Below are 22,672 nucleotides of genomic sequence, written 5' to 3' on the forward strand. Positions count from 1 at the left end.
TGTGGTCACTAAGATGCTGAGTGGGTGGTCCAGGGTGAGGTGGGACAGAGTAGAGCAGCTGGGGCCAGAATCCCAGGGCTTCCCAGGTGGGGCTATAAGGGGAGGGAGGACGCTCCGGAGAGTAAAGAGCATGGTGTGTGCGGGGGGTGGGGAGGGGAGTGAGACGGGCCCTGACAAAGGAGTAACAGTGGATGGAGGGTCCAGCTCACACCCCCTACAGGCAGAGCGTGGGCGACAGCAGGGTGAGCAGCTGCTGGTGGGAAGGCCAGGAGACAGTCCTAGGGCAGGTGGTGCCATGTGGGTGACCCGGCCCAGCATGGCCTTCCTGCACATTACTGGTCCTGTCCCACATATACCAACAGCCTTGCAAAGGGACGTGGGCAAGGCACCCAGTCTCTGTCTGTGCCTTTCAGCAGTTTTCACACCCTTCTCCTTTGCTTTGGTGGAAGACTGAACATTTGCAGAGTTGTGCATGCATGGGGGTCTCTGGGAAGAGTTCCAGTGAACCAGTGACCCTTCAGAAGGGGTGTGCCTAATGACTGGCCAACCGCATGGCGCGTGACTGGCGTGGGGCATTTCTAATCAGTTCCCTTGACACGTGAGTCGCATGGGGCAGGGCAGTGGGTTCATTCAGGCTGGGCAGAGTAGGGATGCCACCAACGTTGTCTCCCAGCTGGGTCTACGGACCAAGGGGCCCTTGTAGGGTGCAGTCAAGGGGATGCAGGGACAGTGTGCTGCTGTGGGCCCTGCACTGGGAGAGGGGACATGGGGACTGGGAGAAACGCCCGAGAGAAGGAATCTCGGAGAAACTGCACCAGGGTAACGGAGGCAGAAAGGAGACTGTAGGAACCATGCTCTTTAAGCCCCTGAAAGGTTGAAGGCAGAGTCACTAGCCATTTAGTAACTCCTTCTTCCCCAGGCAGAAATGGCAGTGGGCTGCGTAGGAGCAGGAGGGAGCATTTGCCTTGGCCAGAGGTTCCCAGGAGTAAGTGACTATAGAACATTCTAGAAATGCCGTCCTTCCAGTTCTCTCCAAAGAGAAGACACTCATCATTTGCTTAAGGAGAGGTTAAGGCCACTTTATTTAATAGCAGGAGCTGAGATTAATTGAGAAGGATATAATAGTCAAACAGTAGCTGGACATGCATCGACTGCTCGCTGTTCTGAACGTGTGGTGGACGTGAGCTCATGGAAACAGTTGAGAAGGGACGGAGAGGGGGCACCCGAGTCCTGGATGGGAGGGCGGATCTTGGTGTGGGTGGGTCCCCTGGGTCTTGCCTCCGCCTGGTCCTTTGTCCTTCCCCCTGGAGTGTGGCTGGAGGAAGCTGACGCAGGCTAACTGAATGCATAACTTTATTAAATAAATGCTTTGTCATGACAAACGACAAAGATCAAGGAGTAACATAAATTATACGTTGAATAAATAGTATACAGCAATCTTCACCTTTTGAATAAAACGTGAGATCCTCTGTGTTTTCCGTTTTTATTTCCTTCGGTACAGAATGCTAAACAGGAGGGGGGCATGTTCGTCTGCATTCGGGTGATTTCCTTTTCCCACATTTTTTTTTTCACACTACAAACTGGTTTTGTTTGTTGGTTTGTTTATCCATCCTTTTCACCAATAAGAATTATGAGCATTTATTTTGTTTTTTTTTTAAAAAAGTCAAAAACGAAAAAAGAGAAAAAGATAGAGCTATGGTATGTATGTATGTAAAACTATCAAGAACTACAGTAATACGTGCTGTGGTTATTGCTGTCTTAAAAAAAAAAAACGAAAAGCAAAAACAAAAAAATCAAACACACAAACCGGTAGGCAACTCGGAATCTGGAGGGTCTTGTCTGACAACTGTCTATCCTTGTGGGCTACTGTGTGGCGGCAGACGGTGGGACTCGGGCTGGTGTCGGGGCCAGAGGAAGGGGGGAGACGGACGCAGGGTGGCCAGCCCTCCCCCCGCCCTCTCCCATCCAGAAAGAGTGTAAGAGAGGAAGCCAGAGTCTGTGGAGACGGCTACACTATATACTCCATGAGAAAAACCAAGAAAAAAGGTTTAAAAAAAAAAAAGACACAAAAACCTAAGAGGAAAAAAATAAAAAGGTGGAGAAAAGTGCAAAACACGTCTTGCACTTTAGTGGTTTCAAAAAATAAAGACAGTACAACGCCCAGACTGCTGGCAGGTGAAACCCCCTTCCCTCGTCCCACGGCTTCTTAAAACTTAGCTTCCTTCCTCTTGGAAGTCAAAAATGTCCTCTCTGGTCTCAGAGAGTTGCTGCTTCTTCTCGTCTGAAGTTCCCGTTCTGAGCGAGCCGGAGCCCTCTGGGGGCGCTGAGCGGATGGGGAGGGAGCGCGCTGCCCCTCCTTTGTGGGGGGGATGTGTGTGGTGGTTGCCATGGCAGCCCCGTGGCTGCTGGAGAGCTAGGTGGTGGGAGAAGGGAGGTTGAGAGCCACCTCCCCTAAACCCCAGAGGGGGTGGACCGTGCAGGGGTACCAGTGAAGACCACCGAGATGTGATGGGAAAATGGGCGAGGGGCGCGGAGGTGGGACCCACAGGGCCTCCCGGGACCTCTTTTCTCCCCCACGTGGAGGCTGGAGTCTCCAGGCCTGCATGTCCAGGCCTGGCCGTCTGAGGAGCTGTCAGGTCTCTTCCTCCCCCGATGCCCTGTCTGGCCAGGGTGGCTAGGGCAGAGCTGAGGGGAGGGGGCCCAGTCCTGGCTAGGCCCCCCTCCGTCACCGTCACCGGGCGGCACTGGGTGACACCAGGTGTGGCCTACACCACTGGAGTGAGGCGTGAGTCAGAAAAGAGATGAGGAGAGACCTCCCGTTGGGGGCGGGGGCAACATTTAGACTTGAGGTCATAGAAAAACTGGTGCCGACGGCCCCCAGGTGAGAGGCCAGTGGCCAGCGGGCAGCCTGGAGTCAAGGGGAGGCGGCTCGGGCCTTCCCGGCGGTTGGCAGCCCCCCTGCCTTCCTCCCACCCTGCCCAGGGGACAGGCTCTGTGGTCCCCAGTGCCTCTCTCCCCATGGTCTCTCCGCTCTGGGCTCTGACCAGACCGCCTTTGGAGAGGTTTACTTCCATCTATCACGGAGGCCCAGTGTCCTCCAGGGAGTGGCCAGCTGACCAGCCTCACCACCTGCAAACACTGGCGACTCACAGGTGTGGGTTAGTCGTCTTCAACTTTAGGAACCTGGAGTTAAACCTGGCAACTGCCCCGCCTCGTGGCCAACAGCAAAGAGCCACGGATGTAAGGGGGAGAGGCCCATTCAAAGTCCATCCACAGCGAGGAGGGGAGGGGAGCCCTCTCAGGAACCAGGTCTGGGCCTGGGGAGGGGGAGGATGCAGTTCCTGGCTCAGTCTTTCTTAGGGGGAATGGTGTCCAGTCCACTGGGCAGATTCCAGTTCGCTGACTGCTCAAGGTCCAGAGGAAGGGCGGGCGGGCGGGAAGAAGACGGAAGGGTGGGGAGTTCAGATACTGGCCTCCAGCATGGGAATGGGAGTGGGGGTGGGGACAGTTGCTCAGCCAGAGGGGTGCGCTGACACAGCAGGTCAAGGGAGTCCTTGTGGCTGCCATTCCCGTCAGGCCCTCTGTCCTCGGAGGAGCGACCACCTCTCCATCCCCAGCCAATTGTCCTGTCTGGGGGGAGTGAGAGACCCCTCCCCCCAAGTCCCACAGCTGCAAGTTTTCCGCTAGCTGGGACAGATTTGCTCCTTTGCTGTCCCTCTTCACTGCCCCAAGTTTGGTGCTGGAGCGGTCTCCACGGTGTTGTGCCATCAGGAAGGAGTGGAGAGAGCTGAGCTCCCGCTGAGGAAGGACCTCCTTGCCAGTGTCTGAGCCCCCTGCCAGCCTCAGAGGACAGCCCCAAGGTCACCCACTGGTTGAGGCAGTCCGTGGAGAATGGAGGTTTCCTTGGTTCAGGATGTGGCTGTCAAGTAACAGCAGCCCCAAACATCTGTCCCTGTCCTGGCTGGGCCTTTCGTCCATCCTCCGCCCCAGGGAGGAAGCCTGAACTGGCCAGAGCCACAGAGACCCTCGGGCTCCATCCCTCCCTGCAGGGTGAAGGTGGGCATCTGAGCGCTAAGTCTCGTCCTTTCAAAACACAGCCAGTCCCTACTGTTCCTTTCTCTGGCCTGGCTGCCGAGTCTAGAACCCACCCAAGGTTACCCAGCGCCCTGGCTCTAAGACCCGAAGTTAGCCCATCTCTCTCTGACAACCTCTTTCCCCATTTCCTCTCTCCTTTCTCTTGAATCCCAGAGGCCTTGTCTGTAGTGGGGAGCCAGGCAACTTCCTCTGGCTCTGTCCCCCTTTCTACTGCTTTGCTTCCAAACTAGAATGGGGCCGTCAGCCCCTCCGTTCCTCCAGCCCTCCGTCCCTCCACGCCATCTGTCTGGCCTGAGCGGTCACTTCTGCGGCTTCCCTGTACTGAAACCTGGTCACCCGCACCTCCCTCGTGACCATCTCTCATTTCTGTCGGGCTCCTGTCCTGCCAGCCTGAAGGGTGAGAGAGGCTTTCCCAACACCGCAGGCTCTGCCCAGATGCAGCGGGAAGGCTGGGCAGGACCTGTCGGGGCTCGCTCAGTATGGGGTCCGGAGACAGTTACTTCCAGGGGTCTGGAGGGAAATGCTGGGGAGCACAGTGGGGGCTCGCCGAGCGCTCAGCCACCTGGCTGGGTGGTATGTACGAACACCTGTGCCGGTGGGAAATCATGAAAAAACAAATCCAACACTGTGTCCCACAAGGGGTTGAGTTTGCTGCTCATGGAAGGCAGGCAAAGTGGCTGTTTTCTGAGCTGAGTGGTGTTAGAAGAATATGCATTTTTTTTTCTTGGTCTTCCCAGAATGAGGAAGCTCCTCACGCCCCCATAGAAATTACTTTGAAAAGTTAATGCAAACCTTCGAAAGAAAGGGAGGAAGGAAGGAAGAAAAAATAAAAGAGAGAAAGAAAATAGATCTATATGCCTATATACGACTACATGGAGCCTCGTAGATAAATACAGGCCCACACTTTTCCAGCCTATCCTCCCCACAGAGGCTGCGCTAGCTGCGAATCAAATGCATGGAGGGGCTGAGACCACACGCTTGGGCAGGGGGTCTCAGTCACCCGGGAGGACTAAGTCTGTCCCCTGGCGGGCACGGGGTCTCAGTCACCCGGGAGGACTAAGTCTGTCCCCTGGCGGGGTGTGTATGTGTCTTCATTTCTAGAAGTTTGCACAGGAAAATATGCACACATACTCAATACTTAGGTATCTGCGTAGGGAAACCTATCTATCTGGTATCGCTCGGTTATTCATTTGTTTCATTTTGAGAGGAATGGAATGCATTTTGGTTTTTTCATAAACTTGGGGGGAGAGAACACTCCACTGGGGCGAGCAGAGGAGGGGGTCCGAGCCGCCCGCCCGCACGGCTGGCCGGAGGAGGAGGCACACCCAGGGAGTCGGTGACTCCTTTTGCCTCTTCCCTTCTCCCCCTGTGACCAATCCACGTGCGTCCTCGACTGCCACATCCCGGGCCACGACTCCCAGCGCCCACACACACCTCTCCTCGCCTCGGGGCAGGGCTGCACAGGAAGGCGGGTCCAGCCACAGTGCCTGTGACCTGTCCTTGCTGCCCACGGTCTCCCTTCCCTTCCCTGACTCTGTCCGTCCTTCCCTCTCTGGTGCGCGCTGCCTTCCTCTCTTCTCTTCCTCCTGCTCTTCCTCTCTGCCCTTCCCTGTCCATTCAACTTGCCTCAAAAAGAAAGACCACCGACAAGGGGCGGGAGGTCTCCCTAGCTTCCTTTCCCGTTTCCGTTGTTGCCGCTTTCAAAGTTGAGACCTGGCTAGAGATCCCGAGGTCCTCCGTTTCCTTAGTTAGATAGATATAGGTATTTGCTTTCCCTTAAATGAGATGAAATGAGTGGCGTCCTGGGGTGGAGGGAGGCACTGGCTGGAGTTGGGGCTGGGGGGTGGGGTGGGGGGGGAGGGGAGGATGGGGGAGGGGACGCATCACTCAACGTTGCTGCTGTCGAAGGTGTGGCACTGGAAGTCGCCATCGACGTACTCCATGCTTGGCAGCTTCATCCCGTACTTGTCCACGCACCAGCAGATGCCACGTTTGCGGCCCCGGGAAGGCTTGCACTGCGGGTGGGGGGAGAGGCAGGTGATGAGGATGGCTGTGCCCTGAGGATGCTCCGCCTCTTGCTTGGCCCCGCCTCTGCCTGCTCCAAGACAGACTCTCACCCCCAGAGAGTTGAGGGGCCTGTACCAAACTCTTGGGGTTCTGGTGTCCCCACTGCACGGGGTGGCTGGTGAAAAATGATAATTTAGGCGGTCTGCCTTTGGCTACTTCCTATAATCTCTGTTTTATGTTACCGACCCAGGAGCCTCCAACTTGGTATTCTCTCTGGAGAGAGTACCACGAGCTCCATGATCTGATGATCTGATAATAGTAATAATAATAATAATACCAGGAGGCATCACTTCTGCAGCTTGGTGTCAGGTACCCACACTGCTATTTAATACTTACAATATAGACTGCTCACAAAAAATAGGGGCTATTTCAAAAATGAATATGAAATGATAAAGTATCTCCTAATTTTTGTGAGCAGTTAGGCGGTGTTCTAAGTGCTTTACAGAGATTAATCCATTATTCCTCACAATCATGTGAAAATAGTCAGTACAACTGTCCTCCATGTTACAGGAGAAACTGGAGGCAGAGACTGAATACCTGGGATAGGAGGACACAGCTCGTGAGCAGGAGAGCCGAGAATCAACTCAAGGCGGTCTGGCTCTTGACCCCTGACTTAGATGGGAGAGGGGGGGCTTATGGAGCATCAGGGTCACGTGGGAAGACACTTGTTAGAAAAGCCAAATTCTCAGAGTCTACCCAGACCCATCCATCAGACACTCTGGGGGAGGGGGTGGGGACAATAGTTCGTGTTTTAACAAGCCTGCCAGGAGATTCTGATGCCGGAGGAAGGCTGAGAACCATTGCCTCAAGGTAATGCGGATCCAGTTTAATAAGCGAAGTACTATCGATTGAGCAATAGCGAGGCTGCTCAGAGGCTGTGAGTGGGACACAAAATGATTTCAGGTAGCGCATGGTGCAGGTATGTTTTCAAGTCCTATGAATATTTACGTGCGTGTATCAGAAGATCATACACACACAATGTGTGATGTGGCCCAGTGGTGCAGACTTGCTTCTTAAGATTCATGTAAATATGGTGAATCATTAAAACTTAGGTAGATTTTGTAGTATAGGAAGGAATGGGGAAAAAAAATCACAATTGCAGATCGAGGTTTGAAAACCACGATCGTTCATGACAGAAACTGTAGGCATTAGAAGTAGAAGCCTTCTGGCAAGTGGCCTTTCGGGAGCCCTTTGAACTCGGAGGCACGGGATGGGAGCATACCTGCTTTCGCTTGTAGAATCCTTTGCGGTCACAGTTGGGCAGGTACACAGCACGGGGTACCATGCGCGGGCTGGCTTTGAGCTCCTGCAGGGAAGCCTCCATGTGTCTGCGGCAGGGACCCTGTGCATGGACGGGAGCTATGAGAGTCATGGCAGGACCCATGTGGAAACCACCTACCTGTGCAAGATGCGGGGCCCAGAGTCTGGGGGCTGAAGGGTCTGTGGGGAAAGCTACCACCATGTGTTCCGATTAGTTGCTACCAAAGACCCTTCCTCTCGCTCACCTGTTATGCACCCTGGGTGTATCTAGTTTGCAGAACCTGAATTTTGACCAGGTACAGAGGCACACTGTCTCATCTATTGTCCATGATACCCACCCTCCACTCTTCCATGCTGCTGAGTAGTTATGCCCAGAGGCGGTCATCTGTGGACGCTCTAGGGCAATATTCAGCATCTGCCTAGGTGAGGACACAGCTCCAGGTCACTCACACGCCTGCTGTTTGCTCGTGTCCTTGTGGTGGCTGGCACTTCCCTTAAGTACTGCCTCTGCTCCTGCTTACACAGACCAGCTCTGGGTCCTGACACATGTAAGCGCTAAAAACTCTCCATTGTAAGTGACAGGTCCATCCCTAGGTCTAACCTTAAGCACCTTCTGCTGCCACCACCAATGCTCATTTAAATGCAAGTCAGGGAGGGTGGGAGAGGCTGCGGGGCGAGGGTACAGAGGGGGAGAGCAGGGAATCCTTGAGACTCACCTGCTCAGAATCCTGTCTGATCTCAGGAGGAGAGGCGACTCGGGGGTGAGCGGTGTTCTCAGCGCCCCCCACAAACTTGGACTGGGTCAGCTTCTTTCTGCGGTCCTTCTTCACAGCCTCAGCCTTCAGCTCGGAGATGCGAGAGTGCTTGGGCCGGAAGACCTTGGGGGCGTAGGTCTCTTCTGCCATTTCAGCGGCGGTTGGGTCCTCCTGCTCCTGGGAGTCTCTCTCTGCGAGAAGAAGGAAGCAGAGGGTCAGCCTCTGCGGCGGAGACGCAGACGTGAGGAGGGAGCCCGGGGCTCCGAAGTTGGGGTGAAGAGACAGGGTCTCTGCCCTCCTAGAGCTTAAATAAGAACCAGGGCACGAGAGTCAACACTCATGTAAGAGGTAGGAAACTGCTGGCAAGACTGGAGTCCCATAGAGCAAATCCAGGAAGACTTCACGGAGTGGGGGGTGTTGAAAGAGTCAAGCTGATGAGTGAGGGAAGTCTGACAGGAGGGAGAGGACATTCTGGAGACAGGGTGGGGGCGGAGGGAGGGAAGCGGCCCGTGGGAGGGCAGAGGCCTGGTTGAGGGCTTGCTTATCGGGGCTGGCTAGGCAGAGGGCGCAGCGGCAGGAGGTAAGAACCCAACCTGGAGACCTTGGCTGTTGGGGGTGGAGGGAGAATAAGGAAGAGCCAGGGTGTGGACAAGAGAGACCAAGTTTAAACCCTTGTGAGGTCTGTGCTTGCACAGCTGCTGGAGTTGATGTATATCTGGATTTGGGGAACTGCGAGCAGGGGGGTCCTGGGGGTCTGGACTAGCGGGGGGGGGACCATCAAGAAGAACAGGAGGAGGGGATGAGGGAAGCCAGAGGTATGGGGCCTGGGGGGGAACAGAGCCGGCAGGTGGGGCAGACACGGACCCGGAGGCCTCGCTCCCGGCTCTGGCTCAGAGCTGGCCCTGCGCTCTGGGCCCTGGACGGGCTGGAACGTAACACAGCCTCAGGCCAAGAGCGGCTGGCAGCACGGAGACTGGTGCAGTTATACACAGGGGTGACTTGACAACGGCCTATACTTAGCCGACTTCTGACCTTTAAAGAAGTAGGACTTTGTTCATTAATTTGTTGATCTGTTCATTTTACCTTCCCAGCCTTGTCCCAGTCCACGGATTTCCCTTTAATTCCTGTCTCATAGGCCCCCTCCTGGGGTCTTCGTTTTCCCTCTCAGTTTTTGAGCTCCAGCAGCCTATGTGTGGGACCCAGGTCCAGGAGGGAGGGCCATTCTTCCCAGCGGGGCAGGGTGTGCAAGGTAGGGTGGGTGGGAGCCGGGAAGCCCTGTCTGCATTGCCTTCTTTTCCTCTCAAATTCTAAAAGGAGAGAGTAAGACTTGGAGGCGACTCCACATAACTGACAGGAGGTGCAGGAAAACCCTATGCTCCACCCACTTGGCTCTCACCGGGCTACCCAGGAGCAGGGCGCCACTGACAGGAAGTAGTAGGAGAAGAGGTGGGCAGGTGGGGGTGGGGTGCAGGGAGAGAGGAGCTGGGTAAGAAGACTGTGTGGTGTCCCCAGGGCAGGGGTGTGCTAGAGAAGGCATCTGGAGACCAGGCTGAGCTTGGTCAGGATGGCAGGTGGCAGGAAGCACCCGAGCCGCTGTTTGTCGGTTGGCTCACGATTTGTCACTCTTAATTGAACAGGTATCCATCCGGTTTTTAAGGCTCTTCAGGGAAGTTCCCAGCCCTGAAGGAGCCTCCCCAGGTCTGCAGGGCTCTGGATAGTGAGTTGATGTGGGTTATTTATCCACAGCAGAGGAAGGGATGTAGTCATTAGAGAGTACGATGGGGGGAAGAGAGGGGCGGTCAGCAAATAGCAAAGCCAAGAGAGAGAGAGAGAGAGAGAGAGAGAGAGAGAGAGAGAGAGAGCAGGGTCTCCCAGAACCAAATTCAACACCAGGATTCCTGTCCCCCTGATTTGGGCCTTTCCACTCCGTCTTCCCACCCTGGCTCGCACTGTCCTGTGAACCTGCTGTGAGGACGGCTTATCGGCACGGGATGTGCCTGGTCGGTGGAACGCAGCCTTCCAGGAAGGAGCTATTAGAGCGATGCTTTGGGACAAACTTACTTTTCTTGGCTGTGGGATGCACGAGAATGAGGGTGGGATGCCAGGAGGGACATGGCTGGTTTGGGGGGATTCTATACAAACTGAAAGGCTAGGGCTCTGCTATCTAGTAACTCAGGCCCACACCTGAGGCTCGGGTCTCGGGGAGAGGCGAGGAGCAGAGGAAAAGCTAACCGTGGCATGGACAGGTTGCTGTGGGCCAGCCTTAACCCTGAATCCCCCTTCCTGGGAGGAGGATGGGACTGTTAATGGTTCGATAAAGTTCAGGGTCAGATTGACTTTGACCTCTCTTAGTTTTTTTCTCTGAAAATGTTCAAGTATTGCTTTGGGCTAAGCAACGATGAGACCGGCAAACAAAATGTGGATTCCCATATCCTCTTTAAGGAACTCAAAACTCTTTTCAAACCCTCTCTCCTTCCTTTCCTGGTCTCACCGGGGCGGGTTCCTGCGGGACCCCCTCCCCAGGTTAATGGCTCTTTGGCTGTTCTAAAGGGCAGGTGTAGAGTTTTGATGTGCCTCCCGGATTTTGGTGCCACGTAACCTCATGGGACCTATTACTTAGGCAGCGGTGGAGTCGAGTATCAAAGATACTAATCAGGGTCTTGTGGTCACCTGTAGGATCCAGAGAGACAGTGGAAAGTTGGCACAGGGCCAGGGCAGAGCCATGGAGATTAAAGGGCTGGAACATGGACCCGAAGCTGGAAGGCCGGAGCCAGCAAGCTCTGCTCAGCTGCTTTGTGGCCGAGTTATAAATAGGCTTTCCCTTTGGGAAGGGTGTACATTTGAGATAAAGCAAGAAGGTACCAGTGGACTGAGCTATTTCATCAAGAGAAAGTGGATCGAGGTTGTGGAATGGGTTTAAGTGAGATATAAGAGAGGACTTCCTAGTGAGGTGGCCCTGTACAGGAACAGCGATGGAAGGAACAGAATAGTACCTTGGGCTCTGGAACCTGTTGGACAAACAGTTCAATACCTCCACATGGCCAGTAGATGGCGGAGGAGACCGATGACCACGCTCTGTGTCCCTGTTGTGTATTGCCAGGGACTGTCGATAATTTTAAAATCTGGAATTTGTGTGTGCCTGTTTCTCTGACAACCACCCAGATCCTCTCCTTCTCTCTGTGGGTCTGCAACATGGATGTAAAGAGTCAGGGAGACGGAGAAGCAAGGCCTGGAAAGGCCGCAGGTGAGGGGAGGGTGGAGAAGGCAGGCGTGGGAACTGGAGGCAAGAGGCGGGGGCGAGATTCTATCTGCGTGTAACCCCCGGTTTTCTTTCATCTGCAATTGAAAAAGTGACCAGGGAATGGAGCAAACCATATCAGGAACGTCCCCTCCCATCTCTAGATGTCATTTTGAAAGGGTTCTGCGGAGGATGGGAAATGTGGAGTGCTGAGTATGGTTTCCTTCTCCTTCAATTCCACGATCTTGCTCGAAGCCTGACAAAGCGAGAGCTGTCTAATCAGTAGTCAGCTTTGGGTAGGCTGCGATTCCGCTCTGGCTTCTATCCTCAGTCCTGCCAACCAGCTCCCGATGGCCCAGCCCCTGCTGTGTTCCTGGGCTATCTCAGGCCCTCCTTGATTCACAAGGCGCTGCCGCTCGCTCACACCAGCGCAGTAGCACTCACTGAGGCACAGATAGACGGGCTCACCAACGTGAAGCTCTGCTTGAGGACTACACATTCTCACGTCCCAGCAAACACAGAGGGTGTCTGGGTGCAGGCCTGGCCGCGTGGGCCGAGAGGGGGGCACCCTAGAGTGGGCAGGTCCAGGCACAGTACAGGGGCACAACGCCCTCCACCCAGCTCAACACTGTCTCCAACGTGTCCCTCTTGCTGTCGCTATTTTCTAGGGGCAGGATCCTTTAGCAACATTCACAGGCATGTGCTCTTAAAAACCATTTTGACCCCACCCTGCTCCCCAGTTAGAGAGATGGACGGGTCCAGCCGGGGACCTGCTACACCCTGCCATCTGACCTCCCACCCTGGGGCTCTCAGTCCCGCCCACCCTGGGGCTCTCAGTCCCTCCCACCCTGGGCTCTCAGTCCCGCCCACCCTGCCATCTGACCTCCCACCCTGGGGCTCTCAGTCCCTCCCACCCTGGGGCTCTCAGTCCCTCCCACCCTGGGGCTCTCAGTCCCGCCCACCCTGGGCTCTCAGTCCCTCCCACCCTGGGGCTCTCAGTCCCGCCCACCCTGGGCTCTCAGTCCCGCCCACCCTGGGCTCTCAGTCCCGCCCACCCTGCCATCTGACCTCCCACCCTGGGGCTCTCAGTCCCGCCCACCCTGGGGCTCTCAGTCCCTCCCACCCTGGGGCTCTCAGTCCCGCCCACACTGGGGCTCTCAGTCCCTCCCACCCTGGGGCTCTCAGTCCCGCCCACCCTGGGGCTCTCAGTCCCGCCCTGGCACCATTAGCAGCCCACTCCCAGGCCGGTGGCACTTCCCATCCTTTCTTTATCCCTCATAACCAAACTTCAGAGAAAACCGGGTGGCCCAGATCCTGCGCTTTGCTTACGGGAACGGAAGAAACTGAGGTGTACTTGGAATTCCCAGCTCAGGAGGAGCGCCGAGCTCGGCCAGGCCGCCTGGACCCGGAGGGAGAAGGTCTCTTTCCACAGCCAGAGGACAAGATGGGTTCACCCAGAAGCTCTCTACAAGGACTGAAAAAGGTTTCCACTGGCTCTCATTCTACGGCCTTCTGTGGAACCGAAACAATCTTCTTAAGGGCAGAGACTTGTCATTTATCTTTGTCTCTCCGGCATATGGCACTCAATAAATAATCTTTAAATGGAGAGATGCCTGTATCTAAAGGAAGAGACAAAGTGACGTGGGTCTGGAGGCTTTTCTGCCTAGAAGCTGGGCTATGTTAGAAATGCAGAGGATGCCCGAGGGGTCCTCCCACTGGTGTCACTGTCTTGAAGCGTAATAAATGCAGCAGAGGGAGCAAGGAGGCCGAGGAATGAGCCTCACAGGACAAGGACAGAAGCAGTGGTCTTTGGGTTTGCTGGGCTCCTCTTTGGTCAGAGGCTTCACTGTCTAATACAGTAGCCAATACTAGCCATATGTGGCCATTTAAATGAATAAATATTAATTCAACTCTTTAGTTGTTGTAACCACATTTCAAGTACTCAACAGCCGCGTCTATCATTGCAGGAAATTCTACTGGACAGCTTGTTGAAAGGCACTCACCCCCGCCTGGGGATGGCTAGGTGCTCCGTTTCCCCTTCCCGCCTTGCCCTGTCTCCTAGCCCACCTGCAGCCTCCTGCTCTCTGCTGCAACAAGAGGCTTCCAGGGAAATGATGGATCGGCTGCCTGCTGTTTAAGAAACTATAAGGCATGTCTGTGTCTCCTGAAGTCTGACTGTTTCCCGGCTGCAGATGGCAAATGGCTCAATTAGACTGCATGTGCGTGCCTTTGCATAGAGAGAAAGGGACAGGGGTGGGGGGTGGGGCTGGCTGTGGGACCTTCCAGGGGAGCGGCAGCCTCCCTTCCCCCGCCCATCCCACCCTTCACCAGCCTCTCTTGGAAGACACTGCTTTCTTTTCCTCTGTGGTCAGTTACACATGTGCATATTCTGGGCTCTTTTTCACCTGCATTATGGGCTGAGAGGGAAAAAAAGCAGTGACTTTCCAGGAGGAAAACAAACCCAAACAAACAACCGTCACCCTCAGTCGCAAGAAGACACAGAAGGGGGAGTGAGTCCTGCTGACTTGGGGTGAGTGGCGGCGGCGGCAGCAGGTTTGGCCGGTGACTGGACGGTGAGGGCAAGAAGCTGCCTCTGCTGAGCCCCTTCCCAGCCCCCACCCCACTTCCGGCCAGGAGGACTAATGTGGTCAGGTGCCCTAGACACGCAGCAAAGCTGGCCAGTGTGGGTATGTCTCAGCTCTACCCTGAGCAGAGGAAAGAGAGACATCACATAGCAGAGTGGATAGACATTCAGAACCAAGAGCTAGCCTACCCACCCTTACCCTTCACCATCCTTCTGGGGAGGAAGAGGAGGCTGCTAAGGATGGTTCAATAAACCCTGATGCAGATTCACTTTGACCACCGTTAGGGTCTTCCTCCCCTCTCCGTGCCTTGACTTTCTCATCCGGGTCACCGGGAGGATGACCACAGCCTCTTCTGCAGTGTTCTAATGAGGATTTAGTGAGTTGACATGTGCTAATTACCTCTCAGCACAGGTCTCTGAGGCCTCTCACCTCTCTAGTTTTAATCAACAACTAAAAATTTGGTTGCTTGGCACCTGGCTGTACTTGTACATCACAAGATCTAAGGCTCCCAGATGCAGAAAGTTCTGCTGGAAAGTGATGGCTCTAGCCTCATCTTTGGGGAGTCTGACTGCCAAGCCCAGGTGAGAGGGACTTTGCACTAGCACTTCCGGAGGCCACCAGTTCCCACAGAGAGAACTAGCCTCGGGAGTCTGTCCCGTTGTCTAGTCTCATCCTTCATGCTGCACTGAGGCACCGGTCTCCATCCCTACAGATGGAGAAAGAAAGGGTGTCCAGCCACCCTCCACAGGGTAGATGTGGCCGATGTCAAGTCGGTGACACTCCCCTAGAATGATAGGCGGGGCTCCACTCACACATCCCTCACTGTCCAGGACCCAGAGGTAAAGAAAGGATCCTCCTCATTCCTCCCACCCCTCCCTGGGGCCAAGCCAAGATTCACGGCCATGACTCTGGTCCGCAATTCTTGACCCCTGAGAGGCAGTTGGTGGTAAATTGACACACAAGAATTATACAGTGATGCACAGCTCCTAGGATGAATGTCCCCAGCCAGTTTTCTCTAGAGGTGGGGAAGGTGGAGCATGCACAGTAGGAATGTCTATCTTTGTTCTTAAGCATCCCAAACCAGAAGGTCAAGGGGCTAGGTAAGGAGCAGCCTCTGAATGGAAGAATGGGAGATGATGAGGGAGAGGAAGCTCTGGTCCATTTCTCAACGACCTGGAAACACTCCCAATCATGACTCATCACAGCCCATTCAGAACATTACAATTAGGCAGCCACATTCCCTGCATGAACTGCATGACCAGAAGGGGGCGGCAAGGAGCAAGTGGTTTGACCTCGCCCTGTTTTCCCTGAGAAGAGTGGCTCCGGTATGAGTCAAAGGAATGAATCTTCTCTGGTCCAGCAATCAAAGCTCAAATTCTTTTCCTTTTTGATTCTTTCTGGGCAGGAGTTGAGAGCGAAGACAGTAGTTCCCTCTCAGGTGCGGGAGGGGCTTGCTGGTGGCCACTAGCTACCTGTGGCTCTTGACACTTGAAATGTGGTAGTGGGTCTGGATTTGAAAATTTATGTCATTTAAATTAATTTAATTTAAAAACCAATACTTGATTTGGTTATTGGGCAATTTTTAAGTATGTTAGAACAGCTTGGGCAGCCAGGGGCAGCCTGCCTTCCCACAGGAGGAGAGCTCATTGTCATTCAGGAAATGAGGACTGACCTGAAGTCCCCTTCCTCTCTCTTTGTCCCCTATCCCTCACCAACCACTAGCCTAAGCCAGCTTAGTTTGCAAAGGACCAGAGCATGATGGAAAGTAACAGGGGCGCTGCATTCTCCACATTGGGGCTACTGTACTTCTTCCCCGAAAAGAGCCCCCACAAGTTCTGACCTCTTATTTTTCCTTCACAACCTTCACTATGGGATGATCGCATAGGGCAGCGGTTCTCAACCTGTGGGTCGCGACCCCAGCGGGGTTGCCTAAAGCCATCGGAAAATACATAATGCATATCAGGTATTTACATTCTGAATCATAACTGTAGCAAAATTACAGTTATGAAGTAGCCACCAAAATTATTTTTTGGTTTGGGGGTCACCGCAACATGAGGAACTGTATTGCGGGGTCATGGCATTAGAAAGGTTGAGGACCACTGGCATAGGGTGATCTTTGCCAAAGGCTTCATTGCAGGTTAGACTGGGTCCAGGCAAGCGCCCTGGTGACTAGTAAAGAAAGCCAGGAATAGCAGAATGGAGCTTTAAAATCAACAGGGAAAAAACTAGAGTTCTAGTCCCGACTCTGCCACTAACCCTGCGTCTAATTCTGGGCAGCTGACTCACCGGTCTGCGCGTCTGCATCCCTATCTGTAAAATGAGGGCCTTGACTTCAAGGACAGTGTGGGTTCCTTCCAGCTTTAGCATTCTTTGGCCAATACCCAGATGATTCCTGGAGAGATGTTAGAACCGTGCTAAGCCAAGTGGCTAGGCAGGAAAGAACACTTTGCCCCTAACAGAGATTTCCAGTCACTCCTTGAGTGACTAGAATCTAGTGTGTATATGTAAAAGGACATCATAACAGAAATCAGGGGAAGAAACAGGACAGGGGAACACATGAGGGATTCTCTGGATACAAGGGAAAGGGGAGTGGAAGCTTAGAACTTGCTTCCTTGCTTATTTTTTGCAAGTATTGAATAAATCATTGTTTTTGGAAAACATCCAAATGGCAATTTAAGGATAGTCTCTGGGGATTGCAACTTTTGGACCAACTGAAATAAAAATGCAAAACAAAAACTTGAACATAACCCCTCCAAATCACCTCCTGTCTCTCACCACAACCATTCTTCTTCTCAGTCGGTTCTTCCCTTTATGGTCTTCCAGTTCCTGGATGCAGTGGGCCTGGAACCTGGTGAAACCTTCTTCCAAGTTTTATTTTCCACATGTTAAATAACTCAAAGTGTCAAAGCCGTTGCTCAGGTACAAAGTAAAATCTTTAAAACTCACCTTTTCTTCCCGCTAGCTCCCCCTTCTCCCATTAAGGGGACTAGGGTTTCTTTTGGGATTCCGGCTCTCATGCCCTTTGTTGTAACCCTCACGGTGACCTCTGGCTCCTGGGGTCAGCTCTGACCTCCCTCTACATCTGCAAGCCCACCTGCCTGCTCAAATCCAGCCCATACCCTGGGACTAACTCACAGCTGCTCTGACTTAAAACTCAAGCCCTCAGGGGATGCCTTGGCTGGTGGGGGATGGAGAAAGGGAGAGGGTAGTGGGAGGGAGGGATAAAGAGAGAGGGAAAATTGAAATGGAAAGAAAATGTGGCCAGCTGTGCTTGCCCTTCTAGCCTGCGCTGACACAGCAGAAAGCGGTGGGGTGTGGGGAGGTAAGAAAAGTCAAGTTAAAAGCAGCATCTCTTGTCTTCCCGACTCAGTTTTGGTTGGCTCAGGGCGAAGCCAGCCTCTCAAAGACTTATTTCAAAGGGAGGGGGGCGCGGGTGGGAAAGGAAGCTGCCTCCTTCAGTTTTCCATGATCTTGTTTAACCCAGACAATAAATTGGCCAATAAACCTAACCCTGGAACTTGACTTCAACATGGCACTTGGAGCGGGTTTGGAGTGTAACCCAGGGTGATGGAGGCCAACCCCTAAAAGAAGCAAAGGCTGAATTCAGTTTTACTGAGGTGTTTTTTTCTTTCCTAGAAGCATATTTTCTGTTTCTCTTATTTCTCAATGAGGCTACTGAAACCCAGAATCCACTTCTCCCCACACCCCCAGTTTAATGTCTCCCAGGCACAGGAGAGCTCTCCCAGGCCAGGGCATAGATGTGTGCCGCCCTCCCGTCCACAAAGCCACAGGATCCTTTTTGCAAACAATGCTCAGAGCAAAGCCCAGCACTTTTCTCGACTCGATCCAGCTCACCGATATTTATTGAGCTTGGCCCAATAAATAACTCTGCTCCCGCCTCCTTCCACTCACACACACACTGCCCGCTGTTTCTATATCTATCTTTGCCCCTGAAGTGGCCAAAATAAAATGCAGGGCCCTGCGCGCTCCCAGCTTCAAGCTCTCGGGCCGACTCCCTCTCCCGTTGCGCAGCAACACGCGCAGCAAAACACCAGTCTCCGCCCTCCGCCCTCCGCCCTTCCTCCCAGAAGCTTGGCTGCTTGCCACCTCGCTCTCCTTAGCTCCCCATTACTAACTCAAAAATGCATTTTTTTGGGGGGGGAGGTTTGAAAATTATATAGCTCTATCTCTATATGTGCATATATGTTTTTGGTGTGTGTGTGATCTATATATACCTCTATCCATGTTTATATGGAAACCGCAAGGGGAGAGGGGCGCACTCAAGTTCGCACCGCTGATTTTGGTGTGTGGGGGAGGAAGTGGTGGTCAGGTGTGTTGGGGAACAGGAATTTTGGCCAAAGGAGCTGACACTCTTCTCCATCTCTCTGTTCATTTTCCACTCCTTAAGATGTGCCTCTGCGCCATCTCCAACATTTTGGGGACCCACCCAGAGGTTTTCGAGCTGAAGAGCTATAGCTTGGAGCGCCCACGCCTATGCCATCCGTCCTCAGCCCCGGCCATGGCAGAGGGCAGCATCCAGCGACCTCGGTCGGCCAGGCACCTGTCTAAGGCGGGTGGAGTAGGTGAGAAGGGCTGAGGCCGAGGGGCTCTGTATTGGTCCAGAGGTACCTAGAAGAGGGCTGCAGAAAAACCTAAAGGGCATCTTGCTTGGGACGAAAGCTGGAGTGTGTGTGTGTTGAACTGGAAAGCTGGGTGCGCCTATTTGCTCTCCCAGCAATTGCACGCGCACACACACTGCACCTACCACATCACACCAACCACACTGTGGGGCAGATAAAAGGGGGGCTAGAATGTGGCTGAGGGATAACCTGGCATACTTTCGATGGGACCGGATTGTTAACCAGAGCGCTGGCTTCCAAGCCAGGAAATCGATTCATACCTCTTACCCGCCTCCCCCCTCTCCGCCCCCCCCGCGCCCTCCCCCCCCGCGCTTTTTCCAAACCCACACTCCCCACATGAAGGCGGGCGGGACCGCTTTAAAAAGTGGTTCTTAATAAAAATAACTCCACAAACTAGCCTCTGGGGCCCCCGGGGCCTGCACGTTGCCCTCCGTCTCTTTTTTGCAGGCCCCACTCCGGAATGAGACTACCTCTTTTAAAGCTGGAAGGACGGCCCAAACTCGGCAAAAACTGCAGAGTTTTGGGAGATCTAGCCAGAACCTAGGAAAACTCGCCTGCCTCTTCTCAAGTTCGCCGGCGCGCTTCTTTCCTACACAATGCTGTCTGTAGTTTGCAAATTAAGAAAATTCATGTTCGGTGCTCATAGTGAAATGGGATAAGAGAGGAGGACATTGTCTCCGGGTGTAACTACATAGAATAAACATTATTTAGCCAAGTCCTAACCCGTTTTGGAGAGTCTCAGAAAGCAGATTTTGGTGCATAGTTAACTGAACTATTTTTAAAAAATTTAATATCAGGTAACTCTTTCCAAAAAAAGCCGCCAATCTAAAAAGGGCAGAACTGTTCTCATTAAACAAGTAGCTCAGTCACCTTTTAAACCCTAGACTTCTGGCGAGGAGAGTTTGGGGGCAGGGCAACCCGGGGGCGGGGTTACTTGAAGGCCTCCGCCTCCAAGTAACCCCGCCCTCCGAGAAACAGGGCGTGGCATCTCCAGTCTCCGCCCCCTATATTTTACATTGTGTCTCCAGGGTCCCTCTTACATTTACACCACAACCACTTGCGATCAGGTTTGAGAGATGGGGGCAGAGGGATTACTACCGACGGAGAAGTTGTTGAGGTGTGAATTTCACATCCCCTCTTGCCTCCTGACCCTATATATTTATTCACCTTCCGTCCTAGATAAAATTTGAATTGGGACGAGGGAAAAGTAATTAGATTCAAGGACGAACATCCAGCACAGGAACGCCAAACCTTTCCTTCCTACCCTTCCCCACCACTCCCCACGTCGCTGCCCCCCCCCACCCCCTCTACCCCACTGACCTCCCGCCTCCGCCGTGCGTGTCTAAAGTAATCTTTCCCTTCCTGGGAGGAAAAAAGACATTTTACGTTTTAATCTGTTTTACCATCAATCACAATCATATCAAGGCAAAAATAATGGGTGTGCATGTGGGAGGGGCACCAAAGCCCCCATCCAAAAGGCATTAGCTCCCAAGGGTGCGTGTGCGCGCGCGCGTGCGTGTGTGTGTGTGTGTGCACGCGCGCGTGCGTGTGTGTCGGATGGAAACGTCAGAAGGGATTGGTAAGGGGCAAGGGCTGGAAGGGACAAAGGTGGATAAGCACAGAACGCCTCTCTTTCCAGGTCTCCAATTAAAGCAATATTTTAACAGAGATTTTTTTTTTTCAAGTTCATGAAAAAATAAAATGCCTTGGGAGGTGGTGGAGGAGGGAGTTGCTCATGAAACATGCACCCTTTCCGACTGGAGTTTGAGTACCTGGGGATTTGGACCTTGAGACTGAATAGAGCTCAGAGTCAGTATTCAGACGAGGGGGGAGGGGTGGCGTGGAGCAGCGGGGGGCAGGGGAGAAGAGCAGAACAGAAGACGGCGAGAGGCTCGGATAGACAGCCGCCCAAGAGCTGGATCGGCCAGGGCTCCAATTCCCAGGTGTAAAGGCACTCCCCGCCCTCCTCCCGGGCTGCGCCCCGGCTCTACGCCTCTTTCTGGGCAAAGCGCGCGTGGCCCGCCCGTCCCCTGTTCCCCGCTCGTGTGCCGTGTAACTGACTGGCACACTGGGCACGCTCACCGATCTTGACTTGCTCGCGGTAGGTCTTTTCGTTCAGGCAAACCCCGCGGCCGTGCAGCAGGGCATGCAGCGGTTTCTCCTCGTCCTGACGGGGGAGGCAGCGCAGCCCCTGGGCGCAGCGCTCAGTGTAGACGCCGCACGACTGCCCCTCGGCCAGGGCGCAAGTCATGCAGCAGCCGCAGCCCGGCTCCTTGACTAGCTCGCAGCCCAGGGGGCTTGGGGGACACATGGAGAGGGCTTTCTCGTCGCAGGGCTCGCAGTGCACGAAGGAGCCCAGGGTCTGGGCGGGCCCGGCACAAGCGGCCAGCAGCAGGAGGACCACGGTGAGCACCATCTTCTCCGAGTCTCTCCCGTTACCTTGGGGCGGGGCAGGAGAGCGAGAGCGCCTGGAGAAGGGGGCCGGGAGGACGCCGGGGAAATTAAAAAAAAAATCTGGCAGGTAGAGCAGATGCCCTCCCCCAGACAATTGCAAAATGTGGGGAGAGTTGGAGGGCTGGGGCGCCTGCAAGCAAGTCCCAGTTACCAGGATTAAAGACTTGCAACAGGTTGGGGTAAAAGAGCCGCGCCAGGTGCACAGGCGTGGGGACGGCCGAGCAAGCCTCCGAGCCCAACCTGGTCAGAACTGCAGGGGGGAAAGCCAAAAATGGTTCACTCCAAAGCAGCCGCCGGAATAAAGAGCTCGGAGGCTGTGGAGAAGACGGGGCGGGGGGAGAAAAATGGGTTTGTCTTCAGAAATTTTGTTTAAAATCTAAAGTACACCCTGCTCCTTTCTCAGCCTCAGCTGCGAGCGGCGCGCGGCCGCCGCGGGACAGGTAGAAGGAGGCGGCTGCAGCCGCAGGGTGGGGAAAAGGTTGAAATCAAGAGAGGAAAAAAAAAAACCCCAAAAAACCAACCCAACTCCCAAACCCTAACACTTCTTTTCTCTCACTTTGCCACCACCTCTTCGGAATTCGCAGGTTCTGCGTGAAGCCCGGAGAAGGGTGCAAACGGAGAAGAAGGTAATTAGAAGGAGCAAAAAAAGAGGAAAAACCCCACACCGCTTCCCGGCTCTTCCTAGCTCTTTTCCCCCCGCAGAAGTTTCCAAAGAGACTACCGGCTCCGGGCGAGCAGGCGCTTTTAAATAGACGGCCCTGGCTGCCAGCCAGTTTGTAGCTGCAATTTGAGCTCCCCAACACCCAACCCAGGCAGGGATGCCAAGGAGCTTTGCAGTGCGAACTCACACGGGGTGGGGGTGGGGAGAGGCCTTCGAGACACACGGGGGCTCCCGTGCGCTCCGCGAACCGCGCCCTCCTCCCCCCGGAATGTAAGAGCGGGGCACGGGGGACGGGGCTGGGGTTGTGCGAGGGAGGAGGAGGTGAGGTGTGTGAGGCTGAGAGAGTCCCTCGGTGCACGGTGGACACAATGAGGGATAACTCAGTCTCTCCCAGGCCCAGGCTGAAGGGGGAAGCATTTTCTTATTAGCCAGCTGGATATATACAGTGCCCAAGAAATTCTTCCCAACCTTTGGGGAATGGCTGTCTGCTAGAGTCTAAGTTACCATGTAAGGGGTGTGTGTGTGTGTGTGTGTGTGTGTGTGTGAGTGTGTGTGTGTGTGTGGTGTGTGCTGTGGTGTGTTGGGGGAGGGTTGTTAGTGTAGGATGGCCAGCCATGGGTGGTGAGCAGAATTAAAAAGAGAGAAAAAGAAGAAAAACTGGATTCCCCCCTAAAAGCCTGGAGAAGGGGGTGCAATCAAGAGTTACTCTTGCCGGTGGAGTGACTTCGGGCACGTGGTCAAGCAAGGCGTAGGCACTGTCCTTTGGCTACATTGTCGGCCCAGGGAAGTTTTGTGTGTGTCTGTGTTGTGTGTACTTGCAGGAAGGGACGTTCAGGCCATGGTGGTGTAGGGAGCAACACGTTACAGAGCCGGCACTCGGAGGAAATACTTGGTCTGAAATCCTGCCTAGTGAGATT

At 54.1% G+C, this 22,672-nt stretch overlaps 1 protein-coding gene across 2 annotated transcripts; it reads right to left on the reverse strand.

Annotated features, from left to right (window-relative positions):
* Window positions 1-1,336: 1,336 nt before the first annotated feature.
* On the reverse strand, window positions 1,337-21,812 carry IGFBP5 (insulin like growth factor binding protein 5). 2 transcript variants are annotated; one of them, XM_066346486.1, is made up of 5 exons: window positions 21,651-21,812; window positions 20,723-21,079; window positions 8,139-8,368; window positions 7,385-7,504; window positions 1,337-6,110 (listed from the first exon to the last, which is right to left on the reverse strand). In XM_066346486.1, exons 2-5 carry the CDS (start codon window positions 21,054-21,056, stop codon window positions 5,979-5,981), a joined length of 816 nt encoding a protein of 271 aa, XP_066202583.1. In that variant the 5' UTR covers window positions 21,057-21,079; window positions 21,651-21,812; the 3' UTR covers window positions 1,337-5,978. The 2 variants fall into 2 exon arrangements, with proteins under 2 accessions (XP_066202583.1, XP_066202582.1); XM_066346485.1 differs by having other exon boundaries at window positions 20,723-21,108.
* Between the last annotated feature and the right edge of the window lie 860 nt (window positions 21,813-22,672).

Source organism: Saccopteryx leptura, chromosome 7 (assembly GCF_036850995.1).
Source record: "Saccopteryx leptura isolate mSacLep1 chromosome 7, mSacLep1_pri_phased_curated, whole genome shotgun sequence".
NCBI lineage: Eukaryota > Metazoa > Chordata > Mammalia > Chiroptera > Emballonuridae > Saccopteryx > Saccopteryx leptura.